This window comes from Trachypithecus francoisi, unplaced genomic scaffold (assembly GCF_009764315.1).
Source record: "Trachypithecus francoisi isolate TF-2019V2 unplaced genomic scaffold, Tfra_2.0 Lachesis_group12, whole genome shotgun sequence".
Lineage (NCBI taxonomy): Eukaryota > Metazoa > Chordata > Mammalia > Primates > Cercopithecidae > Trachypithecus > Trachypithecus francoisi.
The window spans coordinates 78,806,359-78,821,083 of NW_022681457.1; the positions used below are offsets into that span (position 1 = coordinate 78,806,359).

At 47.7% G+C, this 14,725-nt stretch overlaps 2 protein-coding genes across 5 annotated transcripts in view; one reads left to right on the forward strand and one right to left on the reverse strand.

Annotated features, from left to right (window-relative positions):
* The window catches only part of NASP (nuclear autoantigenic sperm protein), a 40,547-nt gene extending 29,072 nt beyond the window's left edge, over nucleotides 1–11,475 (reverse strand). For all 4 annotated transcript variants that reach the window (XM_033226610.1, XM_033226608.1, XM_033226609.1 and 1 more), the window contains exons 1-2: nucleotides 10,474–11,475; nucleotides 1,625–1,672 (exon numbers count right to left, since the gene is read on the reverse strand). In XM_033226610.1, the coding sequence (XP_033082501.1) occupies nucleotides 1,625–1,672; nucleotides 10,474–10,532 (107 nt within the window). In that variant the 5' untranslated portion in view covers nucleotides 10,533–11,475. The remainder of the gene's footprint in view (nucleotides 1–1,624; nucleotides 1,673–10,473) is intronic.
* Nucleotides 11,476–11,581: 106 nt separating this feature from the next.
* On the forward strand, nucleotides 11,582–12,401 carry LOC117092672 (thymosin beta-10-like). Its single transcript, XM_033226611.1, has 2 exons — nucleotides 11,582–11,688; nucleotides 12,003–12,401. The coding sequence occupies exon 2, from the start codon at nucleotides 12,003–12,005 to the stop codon at nucleotides 12,135–12,137; it is 135 nt and encodes a 44-aa protein (XP_033082502.1). The 5' UTR covers nucleotides 11,582–11,688; the 3' UTR covers nucleotides 12,138–12,401.
* The last annotated feature ends 2,324 nt before the right edge of the window (nucleotides 12,402–14,725 follow it).

Here is a 14,725-nt window from a genome sequence, read left to right on the forward strand (position 1 = left end):
CAGGCTGGGTGACAGAGTGAGATTCCGTCTCAAAAAACAACCAACCAAAAAAACATATTTGTAAGATATTCTAACAGTAATAATTCTCAATCTTATCAGAAAGCTTTTCCATAATACATGAACCCAAATTTTACCTCAAGCTCAACAAATAAAATCAGCTGGGCATGGTAGATCAGGCTGGTAATCCCAACACTTACAGAAGCCAAGGCAGGGGGATTGCTTGAGCCCAGGTTGGAGACCAGCCTGGCCAACAAAGCAAGACTCCTTTTAGAAAAATAAAATTCGGCCAGGCGCAGCGGCTCACACCTGTAATCCCAACACTTTGGGAGGCCAAGGTGGACAGATCACCTGAGGTCAGGAGTTCAAGACCAACCTGGCCAACATGGTGAAACCCCATCTCTAATAAAAATACAAAAATTAGCCAGGCGTAGTGGAATCCGCCTATAATCCCAGCTACTTGTGAGACTGAGGCAAGAGAACTGCTTGAACCCAGGAGACAGATGTTGCAGTGAGCCAAGATTGTACCACTGCACTCCAGCCTGAGTGACAAGAGCGAAACTCCATCTCAAAAATAAACAAAATAAAATAATTAGCCAGATGTGGTGGTGCATGCCTATAGTCCCAGCTACTCAGGAGGCTAAGGCAGAAGAGTCCCTTTAGCCCTTGGGTTCAAGGTGGTGGTGAGCTATGATCACATCACTGTACTCCAGCTTGGGCAACAGAGCAAGACCCTGTCTCTAAAAAATAAAACAGGAAATCTCTAGAGATGTAACCTAGCATCTACCTTTTGGGTAAGCTTTTTAGTTAATTATTATGCCCACCTCTGATTAAGAAACATAGTCACTGCAGGTGTAGATCTGAGATTAAGAAAAACAAAGAACCATAGTCATATCAAGATGGAAAAGTTACAGGGGGAAGAGGTGAGACGGGCCTGGTAGTTTACACCTATAATCCTACACTTTGAAAGGCTGAGGCAGGGAGGATTGCTTGAGGCTAGGAGTTTGAGACCAGCCTTGGCAACATAGCAAGACCCTATCTCTCCAAAAAACTTAAAAATGAACCAAGTGGGCCAGGCGCAGTGGCTCATGCCTATAATCCCAGCACTTTGGGAGGCCGAGATGGGTGGATCACGAGGTCAGGAGATCAAGACCGTCCTGACTAACACGGTAAAACCCCGTTCTCTACTAAAAATACAAAACAACTTAGCCAGGCGTGGTGGCAGGTGCCTGTAGTCCCAGCTACTAGGGAGGCTGAGGCAGGAGAATGGCGTGAACCCCGGAGGCGGAGCTTGCAGTGAGCTTGAGATTGTGCCACTGCACTCCAGCCTGAACAAGAGAGTGAGACTCTGTCTCCAAAAAAAAAAAAAAAAGGAGCCAAGTGTAGTGGCATGTGCCTATAGTCCTAGCTACTCAGGAGGTTGAGGTGGGAGGACTGCTTGAGCTCAGGAGTTCAAAGTTATGGTGAGCCCTGATTGCACACTGCACTTTGGCCTGAGCAACAAAGTAACATCTTGCCTCTATCAAAAATAAATTAAAAAACAAAAACAATGAAACTGTAAAGTTGTATTTCTCTTAGTTTATGTTCTAGATATGAATCTAATTATATACCATGTAAATAATCTTACCTCTCCACTTTATCTGCAGATGTAGAAGGAGCAGGAACATCTTCAATTCTGTAATAAAAAAATGAGAAAAAAGGTAAAACTGGAGACAATTATTAAGCCTGAAAATAAATTCAGAAAAATATACAGGAATAAAAGAGCTGTCATTTATTAAATACCCAAGTATTATTTACTTACATTATCAAATTTAATTCTTATTCAAATATCCACGGCTGAAAATAAGTAGCGACCTCACAGCTATAACCACAAAGATGAGAAACAACTTAAAGGGCAGTGCATTCAGCTACAGGTTGTAAGCTATCTGGGCCATTTGCCTAAAATCTTGAAATGGTCTTGGATCCTTATCTACAAACTCTGTCACAGCCATTTATATCAAATAGTTTTTTTTTTTTTTTTTTGAGATGGAGTCTCGCTCTGTCACCCAGGCTGGAGTGCAGTGGCGCAATCTCGGCTCACTGGAAGCTCCGCCTCCCCGGGTTTACGCCATTCTCCTGTCTCAGCCTCCCGGAGTAGCTGGGACTACAGGCACCCACCACCTCGCCTGGCTAGTTTTTTTGTATTTTTTTAGTAGAGACGGGGTTTCACCGTGTTAGCCAGGATGGTCTCGATCTCCTGACCTCCTGACCTCGTGATCCGCCCATCTCAGCCTCCCAAAGTGCTGGGATTACAGGCTTGAGCCACCGCGCCCGGCCTCAAATAGCTTTTTTTTTTTTTTTTTTTTTGAGACGGAGTCTTGCTCTGTCACCCGGGCTGGAGTGCAGTGGCCGGATCTCAGCTCACTGCAAGCTCCGCCTCCCGGGTTCACGCCATTCTCCTGCCTCAGCCTCCTGCGTAGCTGGGACTACAGGCGCCCGCCACCTCGCCCGGCTAGTTTTTTGTATTTTTAGTAGAGACGGGGTTTTACCGGGTTAGCCAGGATGGTCTTGATCTCCTGACTTCGTGATCCGCCCGTCTCGGCCTCCCAAAGTGCTGGGATTACAGGCTTGAGCCACCGCGCCCGACCTTCAAATAGTTTTATTAAGGGGTCATTCTGACCAAATGGTCTAGCGCAGAACCTTTCAAACTACCTGTGGTTAAAGGACTAGGTCTTTTATTGCCATTCTGTAACACATAGGTTTTTTTTTTTTTTTTTGAGACGGAGTCTCGCAGTCGCCCAGGCTGGAGTGCAGTGGCCGGATCTCAGCTCACTGCAAGCTCCGCCTCCCGGGTTTACGCCATTCTCCTGCCTCAGCCTCCCGAGTAGCTGGGACTACAGGCGCCCGCCAACTCGCCCGGCTAGTTTTTTCTATTTTTTAGTAGAGACGGGGTTTCGCCGTGTTAGCCAGGATGGTCTCGATCTCCTGACCTCGCGATCCACCCGTCTCGGCCTCCCAAAGTGCTGGGATTACAGGCTTGAGCCACCGCGCCCGGCAGGTTTTTTAAATACAATGTCAGGGAGATGTCACAGCGAGACTCCATCTCAAAAAAAAAAAAGAAAAAAAAATACACTATGACTAAAATATAAGACTCTGGATTGAATACCTTTACAAGCAAGGAACCAGTAAAAACACTATTAAATAACATTGTAAAGCACTTATCAGTGATAAATTTTCTTTTCTCTCCTTTTTTTTTTGAGATGGAGTCTCGCTCTATTGCCCAGGTTGGAATGCAGAGGCGCGGATCTCGGGTCATTGCAAGCTCCACCTCCCAGGTTCACACCATTCTCCTGCCTCGGCCTCCTGAGTAGCTGGGACTACAGGTGCCCACCACCACGCCTGGCTAATTTTTTTGTATTTTTAGTAGAGACGGGGTTTCACCGTGTTAGCCAGGATGGTTTTGATTTTCTGAACCTGTGATCCGCCTGCCTCGGCCTCCCAAAGTGCTGGGATTACAGGCGTAAGCCACCATGCCCAGCTGATAAATTTATATCTATTCTTGCTTAGCACAAGCCTAGACAAATAGAAAAGAGGCTGAACTAAAGCAGTACTTGTACAGTTGGAAAAAAAGGAATTAAAGCAGTGTTTCTCAAATTGTAGTCTGTATGCAAACCATTTGGAGGAACTGTTAAAACAGTTTGAGCTCCACCCCCTACAGTTTCTGAGTCTGAAGGTTTGAGGTAAGGTTCAAGAATCTGCATTTCTAACAACTGCATAGGTGACACACTGCTGGTTTCTAGAACCATGCTCTGAGGACTACTGGACTGAGCAAAATTTATAAACCGATGATGAACAAATTTATACAATACTGATGAACAAAAATTATAAACGGATGTTCATGTCCTATCTGGGCAATAGATATGTCTGATCCAGTTTTGTTTTGTTTTTGACAGTCTTTCTCTGTCGCCCAGGCTGGAGTGCAGTGGTAATCATCTCGGCTCCCTGCAACTTTCGCCTGCCAGGTTCAAGCGATTCTCCTGCCTCAGCCTCCCAAGTTGCTGGGATTACAGGTGCCCGTCACCACGCCCGGCTAATTTTTCTATTTTTACCAGAGATGGTGTTTCACCATATTGGCCAGGCTGGTCTCAAACTCCTGACCTCAAGTGATCCTCCCGCTTCAGCCACCCAAAGTGCTGAGATTACAGGTGTTAGCCACCGCACCCGGCCTGATCCAGTTATTTTTTAAAACGTTAACTCTAATAGCCACTACATTTACAACTATGAAGCTATGACTTCATAGTTTTATGAAGTTCCTTATGAATTTTTAGAATGAGTATGAAGCTAGAGGAAATGACAGTGAAATTACTTAGTAATTTGTTTGGAGAAGGTCATTTTAAATCCAGAAATCAGACAGGGTGCAGTGGCTCTCTACTATAATCCCAACAGTTTGTGAGGCCGAGGTGGGAGGACTGTTTGAGCTCAGGGGTTCAAAACCAACCTGGGCATCACAGCGACACCTGTCTCTACCAAAAATAAAATTAGCTGGGCATGGTGGTGTATGCCTGTAGTTCCAGCTACTCCAGAGACTGATGTGGGAAGATTGCTTGAGCCCAGGAGATAGAGGCTGCAGTGAGCTATAATCATACCACTATACTCCAGCCTGGGTGATAGATCAAGACCCTGTTTCAAATAAATAAGTAAACAAACAAACCAGAAACCACAGGATATTGATAGATTCTACTCCATCTAATTCATTTCACAAAAGGTTAACTTAACAAATATACATAGAATCTTACAGTCAACATGATAAAAAAGCCCAATGGGAATAGATTAATGGATTTAATATAAACCAACACTCACAAAAAACACACAAACACTTGACCACCTGCTACTGCTCATTTTTTTTTGGAGACAGAATCTCGCACTGTCACCCAGGCTGGAATACAGTGGCATGATCTCAGCTCACTGCAAGCTCCGCCTTCCAGATTCACGCCATTCTCCTGCCTCAGCCTCCCAAGTAGCTGGGACAACAGGCACCCCCCACCATGCCCGGCTTTTTGTATTTTTGTGGAGATGGGGTTTCACCATGTTAGCCAGGATGGTCTCCATCTCCTCACCTTGTGATCCGCCCGCCTCAGCCTCCCAAAGTGCTGGATTACAGGTGTGAGCCACCGTGCTTGGCCACTCATTCTTAAGAGAAACAAAAAAGTATACTTAGAAAGTATGTTTTACCCAGGCCGGGCGCGGTGGCTCACACCTGTAATCCAGCACTTTGGGAGGCCAAGGCGGGCGGATCACAAGGTCAGGAGATCCAGAACACGGTGAAACCCCATCTCTACTAAAAATACAAAAAATTAGCCGGGCGCGGTGGCAGGCGCCTGTAGTCCCAGCTACTCAGGAGGCTGAGGCAGGAGAATGGCGTGAACCTGGGAGGCAGAGCTTCCAGTGAGCTGAGATTGCGCCACTGCACTCCAGCCTGGGGAACAGAGCGAGACTCCGTCTCAAAAAAAAAAAAAAAAGTTTTACCCATCAAATAGTCAAAGATAGGGTTAAGGAGAAAGTGGTGCTCCCATACATTGCTAACAGAAATTCAAGGCGCCGGGCGCGGTGGCTCAAGCCTGTAATCCCAGCACTTTGGGAGGCCGAGATGGGTGGATCACAAGGTCAGGAGATCGAGACCATCCTGGCTAACACGGTGAAACCCCGTCTCTACTAAAAATACAAAAAAATGAGCCGGGCGAGGTGGCAGGCGCCTGTAGCCTGTAGTCCCAGCTACTCGGGAGGCTGAAGCAGGAGAATGGCGTAAACCCGGGAGGTGGAGCTTGCAGTGAGCTGAGATTTGGCCACTGCACTCCAGCCTGGGCAACAGAGCAAGACTCCGTCTCAAAAAAAAAAAAAAAAAAAAAAAAGAAAGAAATTCAAGGCTAGGCAGGGTAGCTCATGGCTATAATCCCTGCACTCTGGAAGGCAAAAGGACTGTTTGAGGCTAGGAGTTCAAGACCAGGCTAAGCAACAAAATGAGACTCTTTCTCTATTTCTTTTTTTTTTTTTTTTTTTTTTTGAGACGGAGTCTAGCTCTATCGCCCAGGCTGGAGTGCAGTGGCCGGATCTCAGCTCACTGCAAGCTCCGCCTCCGGGGTTCATGCCATTCTCCTGCCTCAGCCTCCCAGGTAGCTGGGACTACAGGCGCCGCCACCTCGCCCGGCTAGTTTTTTGTAGTTTTTAGTAGAGACGGGGTTTCACCGTGTTAGCCAGGATGGTCTCGATCTCCTGACCTCGCGATCCGCCCGTCTCGGCCTCCCAAAGTGCTAGGATTACAGGCTTGAGCCACCGCGCCCGGCCTCTTTCTCTATTTCAAAAAATTAATTTAAAAAAAAAAAAAAAAAGAAGTGTAGGCTGGGCATGGTGGCTCACGCCTATAATCCCAGAACTTTGGGAGGCCGAGGTGGGTGGATTACCTGAGGTCAGGAGTTGGAGACCAGCCTGGCCAACATGGTGAAACCTCATCTCTACTAAAAATACAAAAATTAGCCGGGTATGGTGGCAGGCACCTGTAATCCCAGCTACTCAGGAGGCTGAGGCAAGAGAATCACTTCAACCCTGGAAGTGGAGGCTGCGGTGAGCCAAGATCGCGCCAGTGCACTCCAACCTGGGCAACAGAGTGAGGCTCTGTATGATTACAGTCATGCGCAAGCACGCCTGGCTTATTTTTGTATTTTTTAGTAGAGACGGGGTTTTGCCATGTCAGTCAGGCTGGTCTTGAACTCCTGGCTTCAAGTGATTCACCCGCATTGGCTTCCCACAGTGTTGGGATTACCAGCGTTTTAGCCACAGCAACCACAGCACTTGGCCTTTTTTTTTTTTTTTTTTTGAGATGGAGTCTTGCTCTGAGGCTAGAGTGCCATGGCACAATCTCAACTCACTACAACCTCTGCCTCCCGGTTTCAAGCCATTACAGGCGCCCACCACCATGCTCAGCTAATTTTTGTAAACTGTCGTCTCAGCTACTTGGGAGGCTGACGCACAAGAATCGCTTGTGCATGGGAGGCAGAAGGTGCAGTAAGCCAAGATCGGGCCACTATACTCCAGCCTGGGCAACAGAACAAGACTCTCCAAAAAAAAACAAAAATAAAAAAAAATAAATAAATTATATATAGACACATAAAAAAGAAAAACCTCATGGCCTACAAATGTTGAATAATTAACAAAATGTATGTAATCAATGCATAAAATATATGTAGGTACTAGTCTATCTTATTTACTACCATAAAGTGCACACAAATTATAAAATGTTAAAATTCTCAAAACACACAGACCATACATGGCACCATCCACAGTTGAGATATGTAAATGAACAAAGATGCAGTATTAAATCATAACTGCGGCCGGGCAGTGGCTCACACCGAGATGGGCGGATCACCTGAGGTCAATAGTTCGAGATCACCCTGGCCAACATGGCAAAACCCCAAAAAATTAGCCAGGTGTGGTGGTGCACACCTGCAGTCCCAGCTACTTGGGAGGCTGAGGCAGGAGAATTGCTTGAACCTGGGAGGCAGAGGTTGCAGTGAGCGGAGATTGTGCCACTGCACTCCACCCTAGGTGACAAAACTCCCTCTCAAAAAAAAAAAAAAAAAAAAAAAAAACTACTAGTTAGAAAGCTAAGAATGACAGGATTAATTTAGCATTTAGATATACATCACCTTAAACAATACTGTTTTAATGGCCTGAGGGGACAAAAGCCAACCTAAGACTTTTTGCAGATGACAAAACTGGTCCGATATCACTACTGAAGCAATGAAGTAGTGCCAACTGTAAGCCAGGTGAGGTGATGCATGCCTGTAGTCCCAGCTACCCAGAAGGCTGAGGTGGAAGGATTGCTTGAGACTAGGAGTTGGGAATCCAGCCTGGGCAACACAGTAAGAGCCCCATTTCCTAAATTTAAAAAACCTGAACTGAGGTTTATTTCTCATTCCATTTTTTTTTCTTTCTACTGGTTCGGAAGTTATATTTATTCTTTCAATGGTTATCCTTGAAGTATAATGTACATTCTTACCTAACGTCTAAATTCAAGTCATTTTCTTTAACTTACCCTTAAACATGAGGACCTTATAAACTTTACTTCTAAATGTCCCCACTAACTTACTTAACTGAGGCACATGCTTTCATTGTTCTCTCACACTAATTAGATGGGGAAACAAGGGAATGAAAATGAAAATACCAGCCAGGCTTGGTGGCTCATGCCGGTAATCTCAGCACTTTGAGAGGCCCAGGCGGGTGGATCCCTTGAGCCTAGGAGTTGGGAGACCAGCTTGGGCAACATGGTGAAACCCGTCTCCACAAAATAAATACTAGAATCAGCTGGGTCTTGTGGTGTGCGCCTGTAATCCCAGCTACTCAGGAGGCTGAGGCCGGAGAATCACTTGAGCCCAGGAGGTAGAGGTTGCAGTGGGCCATGATGGCATCACTGCACTCCAGCCTGGGTGACAGAGACCCTGCCCCCTACCACACACACACACACCCAGCACATATAATTGCTCAGTTTTAGCTTTCAATTTATGGTGTGAGGAACTACTTAAATGGTTTGCTTTCTTGTAGCCACATATAAACTTTCTGTACGTATAACCTGCCAGGAAGCTGAGACTAAGTTCACTAATGACCTAACTCTGGCAAGACACAGGGGACCTGCAAGAGATATTTGTTGCATACTTTTATCTCAAAAAAATAAAAATAAAAATAAAAAAACACATACACACACCTGGTCCTGCACAGTGGCTCACACCTGTAACCCCAACACCTCGGGAGACCAAGGCGGGAGGATTACTAGAACCCAAGGGTCTGAGACCAGCCTGGGCAACATCAAGACCCTGTATCTACAAAAACTTAGCCAGGCATGGCGACTGTGGTCCCAAGTTACTAGGGAGGATCACTTGAGCCCAGGAGTTCGAGGTTGCAGTGAGCTATGACCACAACACTGCACTCTAGCCTGGGTATGACAGCCAGACCCTGTCTGCAAAAACAAAACAAAAACACACATCTGTCAGTGAAATACTGACTGCCAGAGCTATCCAGGAAACATTATAAAAAGGAGCTCTTTTTATAACAGCTATAGCACGACTCCCAAGTCCAATCTATGCTGCTCATATCGAATCAATGGGGAAAGAGGCAGGTAATGGGAGTTTGAAATTAAAATTATATTTTCCATGAGTTCCCAGATGATTGTCAGGGTGACCTGAGAACCACTGCTCTACAAGAATGCAGAGAAAACAAAAGGTGGTAAGCAGAGATGTAAGTAAATCTAACTATAAGCAAACTAAGACATAATCATGACAGTGTAAGCCTATAGAATATCAATTTTAAAAACTTTACAGCAACCATTCCTTTCACAGGGAAGGCAGCTAACCTCTAAAGCGCACAAGATTAGAAAAAGAAAAAAAACAGAACCAGATCACTAAAAAAATAAGGCAAGATTGGGAAATCAGACCTACTGTATGTGAAACCGCACTTGTTTCCTTTAACTCATGTAGTGTTTCCCTCCACTGTTCAAAAAATAGATTACGCCTGAGTGGCACTGTGCTGCTTTCAAAGCAATCCTATCTTGTTTCCCTCCAGCCCTTCTCCACTTGGTGCACATTACTGCCGATTCACCTAGCAACCAAACAGTGCTGGTGAGAGCTCCAGACAGCGCTTCCTGAAGACGCTTTGCGTCCGGATAATGTTCCCCCGAACAAGGCAATACCTCCGAAGTCTAAAGAACTACAATCCTCCCCACCACAGGCAGGGGCTCACGGAGTTGAGGGGAGCGATAACTATCTCCCAGCACAAGACGTGAGCGAGGCGTGGGGGGCGGAACTAGCCTCACCTGTCCCACAGAGATAGTCCAAAGGCTCCGGCTGGAGCCGCAGCGGCCCCAAACAATAGAGTTTTCCCGCCTCCTCAAGGCCCCGCCCCCTGCTCCAGAGCCGGCAAGGGAAGCGAACGCACGCGCGCAAAACCCCGCCCTCAGCAAGGCCCCGCCCACCCCGACCCCTCAGGTCCAGCCTCCTTCCTCGTGCAGGGTTTTTTTTTTTTTTTTCTTTTGGCGCCAAATCTCCGTTGGTTATATTCCCGGGTTATCCAGGGACTCTACCCGAGGCACACGCTGGGGACAGAAGGGGAGTGAAGGCCAACTCGTGCGCCAGGGCCCCGCCTCCCGGCCAACCGCCCCGGGCCGGGGGAGGAAGGAGAGGGGCAGGCGATGGATACAGCCGCCGCTGCCCCCGGCAAGATGGCGGCCGCAAAAAGCGGGGCAGGGGGCGCCAGCCGACCGCCGTTACCGCTGGTGCGCGAGGCTCTCAGCAAGAAGAGGACTGCTCCAGTGACCGGGCCTTCCCGAACAGCGACAGCTGCTCCCGGGAAGGCAAGTACGCCCGCCCACCGGTCTGTCCCTTCTCCGGAGCCCCCGTCCATTTGCCCTCCCCGCGGACTGGCCAGTGCCTCAAGCTTTCCAGTCCCGCTTACTTGTCGGCAGAAACCAGCTCCGCGGCGACGGCGGCAGTAGCTGTGGACTCAGTGGCCATCGTTCCCTTGGGGTGGCGAACTAGCGAACGGAATAGAGCCTGTGAGAAAAACAGGCAATTTGGGACGCCAGAGACTCACTCAGGGACAGAAAATGGCAGATTAGAGACCCCGCGCGGCTGGTGCCCTCTTATATACGAGGGCCCTTCGCCCCGCCCATCCACTTCCGGGTCCTCCCCCTCGGGTTTAAAGGGCCAGGACTCAACACCGCCCCACCGTCCCCCGCAGGCCTACCATTATCTAAAGACACCTACTGCCCTCTCCATATGGCTCCGCGGGATTGTTTCCCTCCCTAGCCCGCCTTGTCCGATAAACAGCAACTTCCTGCTTCTCTACCAAGTCGCATAAGAACTGGAATCTTGCCACCGCAACTCCTGACAGGACGTCCCTGCGGCATCCAGAGACAGGGAAGCCAGTGCTGCTCTGCATGTTTAGGGCGAGTAGCCGAGAGTCTCCTTCCGGCCTGGATACTGAGGAAGGTGACTTAGACTTTCTCTCCGTCCTCTGAGTCGTAACGGACGGACACGCAAGAGCCGAGGACGGGTACTAGCAGCAGCGACTAGAACTGATCTGGGTAAGATCTGGGCCTCAGCAACAACTGACGCAAGAAGATTTTGTTCTAGGATTGGCTACAGCTGAAACTACCGCGCTTGATTCAAAGCTCGGGGCTGCAGCGGGAGGCGGCTGGCTCCTCCCTCTGAACCCGCCCCCTTTGGCTGGCCCAATCCGCTGATGCCATCCTCTTAGGCCCTGCCCAGACTCCAAATCTGGCTGGTTTAATACTCCCAGCGCTTTTCGTCCACTCCTGGCTATGATTTGCTGAGTGACTACTACATGTGGGGGTACTGTGATTAGACCCTCTAAAGCTATTAGCCATCTTGTTTAATCTTAACAATGCTACTAGTGAGATCGGTGTTAGTCTATTTCTTAGAAAAATAAGCCAAGGGGCCAGGCGCGGTGGCTCACGCCTGTAATCCCAGCACTTTGGAAGGCCTAGGCTGGTGGATCACGAGGTCAAGAGTTCAAGACCAGCCTGGCCAAGATGGTGAAACCTCGTCTCTACTAAAAAATACAAAAAGGGTCTCTTGCTGCAGCAACGCGAGTGGGAGCACCGGGATCCCGGGCTCGGAACCCGACTGCACGGATTGTATTAAGAAAATGGCAGACAGGCCGGGCGCGGTGGCTCAAGCCTGTAATCCCAGCACTTTGGGAGGCCGAGACGGGCGGATCACGAGGTCAGGAGATCGAGACCATCCTGGCTAACATGGTGAAACCCCGTCTCTACTAAAAAATACAAAAAACTAGCCGGGCGACATGGCGGGCGCCTGTAGTCCCAGCTGCTTGGGAGGCTGAGGCAGGAGAATGGCGTAAACCCAGGAGGCGGAGCTTGCAGTGAGCTGAGACCCGGCCACTGCACTCCAGCCTGGGCGGCAGAGCGAGACTCCGTCTCAAAAAAAAAAAAAAAAAAGAAAATGGCAGACAAACCAGACATGGGGGAAATCGCCAGCTTCGATAAGGCCAAGCTGAAGAAAACGGAGACGCAGGAGAATAACACCCTGCCTACCAAAGAGACCACTGAGCAGGAGAAGCGGAGTGAAATTTCCTAAAATCCTGGAGGATTTCCTACCCCCGTCATCTTCGAGACCCCAGTCGTGATGTGGAGGAAGAGCCACCTGCAAGATGGACACAAGCCACAAGCTGCACTGTGAACCTGGGCACTCCGTGCCGATGCCACCGGCCTGTGGGTCTCTGAAGGGACCCCCCCCAATCGGACTGCCAAATTCTCCGGTTTGCCCTGGAATATTATAGAAAATTATTTGTATGAATAATGAAAATAAAACACACTTCGTGGCAAAAAAAAAAAAAAAAAATTCCAAAAAGCCGGGCGTGGTGGCGGGCGCCTATAATCCCAGCTACTCGGTGAGGCAAGAGAATATTTGAACCCGGGAGGCAGAGGTTGCAGTGAGCTGAGAGCTGGCCACTGGACTCCAACCTGGGCAACAGAGCAAGACTCTGTCTCAAAAATAAATAAATAAATAAATAAATAGGCCAAAGTTCCAGCCTGGCCAACATGGTGAAACCCCATCTCTACTAAAAATACGAAAATTAGCCAGGCGTGGTGGCAGGCGCCTGTAATCCCAGCTACTCAGGAGGCTAAGCCAGGAGAATCACTTGAACCTGGGAGGCAGAGGTTGCAGGGAGCTGAGATCTCGCCACTGCACTCCAGCCTGGGCAACAGAGCGAGACTCCGTCTCAAAAAAAAGAAAAGGTCAGGGAGGTGTGACTTGTTCAGAAAGTTGCAAGACAAGTCAGTTATGGAAAGCAGTGTGCCTCATTTCCTGCAACTGACTGACTGAAAAATAACTGGCAGTTATGGAAAGCAGTGTGCCTCATTTCCTGCAACTGACTGACTGAAAAATAACTGGCAGGCTAAAAAGCTGCACTTCCTCATACCTGGAACATCATCCATTCCTTTTCACCATGGCCCAGTCTACGCTGATCAGAGTAGGAGTTTTTATTTCCTTTTAGGTTCCAGCATATTGGGAAAGATTCCTGGAGAGGATTCTTATTCCAATCTGTTACGGCTCTAAGGGGTTGAAATCTTTGGGGCTAGACAGCTGGACATGAAAATGCCAATTCCTATGGCAAACACATGTGGGCTCTTCCGTTATTAGCTAGGTGACGTGAGCCAGGTCTCGTAACCAGGATTGTAATCGAGTAGCTGGGATTAAGGTTAAGTGTGAAATGAGGACATATTAGTAGCCACCTCTTAAGGACATTTTGAGAATTACAGGTAATTAGCACTGTGTCGGATTCATGCTAAGCACTCATTGAATGGCTTACCCCAAGTCTGATGACATCGTAAATGGAGGGTGTGGGGAGGGGAGATCTCTGCAAACTCCTTGCAGCCAAGGTTAAGGCCTGAGAAAACTTTACAATTGCTAGTGTGACCGATTCATCCATTAAATTAACATTCACTGAGTAACTATGAGATACAAGACTTTGTACTAGGTTCTGGGGACAAAAGACATGGATGGACTCTACCTTTGAGGAACTCAGATAAATATATTTTGAAATATATTTTAGGCTGGGCGTGGTGGCAGTCGCCTGTAATCCCAGCACTTTGGAAGGCCGAGGCAGGCAGATCACTTAAGGTCAGGAGTTCAAGACCAGCTTAGCCAACACAGTGAAACCCCATCTCTACTAAAAATACAAAAATTAGCCGGGAGTGGTGGCAGGTGCCTGTAATCCCAGCTACTGGGGAGGCTGAGGCAAGAGAACCCCTTGAACCCAGGAGTTGGAGGTTGCAGTGAGCTGAGATTGTACTACTACACTCCAGCCTGGGTGACAGTGAGACTCCATCTCAAAAAAAAAAAAAAATAGCTGGGTGCAATGGCTCACGCCTGTAATCCCAACACTTTGGGAGGCCAAGGCAGGTGGATCACAAGGTCAGGAGATGAGACCATCCAAGCCAACATGGTAAAAACCCATCTGTACTAAAAATTCAAAAATTAGCTGGATGTGGTGGCAGGGGCCTGTAGTCCCAGCTACTCAGGAGGCTGCGGCAGGAGAATCACTTGAACCCAGGAGGTAGAGGTTGCAGTGAGCTGAGATCGCACCTCTGCACTCCAGCCTGGGTGACAGAGTGAGACTCTGTCTCAAAAATAAATAATAAATAAATAAAAATAAGGCCAGGCCCAGTGGCTCACACCTGTAATCCCAGCAGTTTGGGAGGCCGAGGCAGGCGTGAATCACCCGAGGTCAGGAGTTTGAGACCAAAATCAAACTTCAGTTTCACAATTGTCTTTCCTGACACCTGGCTTTTCAAATACTTCAGAAGGGCCCCTGCAGTGTCCAGAAAAGAGAGGTAAACAGGATCATTTGAAACATTTAGGTACATGGGACTATGTTCAATCTTCTTTAGGTTATATTTTGGTGAATAATACATATTCCGAAATTGTAGGGAATTTCTAAAATTCTAATGTCTGAGTATATGCTCTCAATCATAATTAAGGTTGTTAAGTTTTTGTAAACCACAGAGATAATCAAACTTCTTTGTCAATTGTGCTTCTAAGTGTAACTACCCTGAACATTTTGTTATTCACAGACAATTGTTGTTTTGTTTTAATCCTTTTCAAAACATGGTTTATAATAAGCTATAGAACTTTGACAGGTGCTCTCAAATACAGGTTTC

Coding starts and splice junctions, on each gene's coding strand:
- LOC117092672 (XM_033226611.1), top strand. CDS start 12,003: ATGGCAGACAAACCAGACATGGGGGAAATCGCCAGCTTCGATAAGGCC.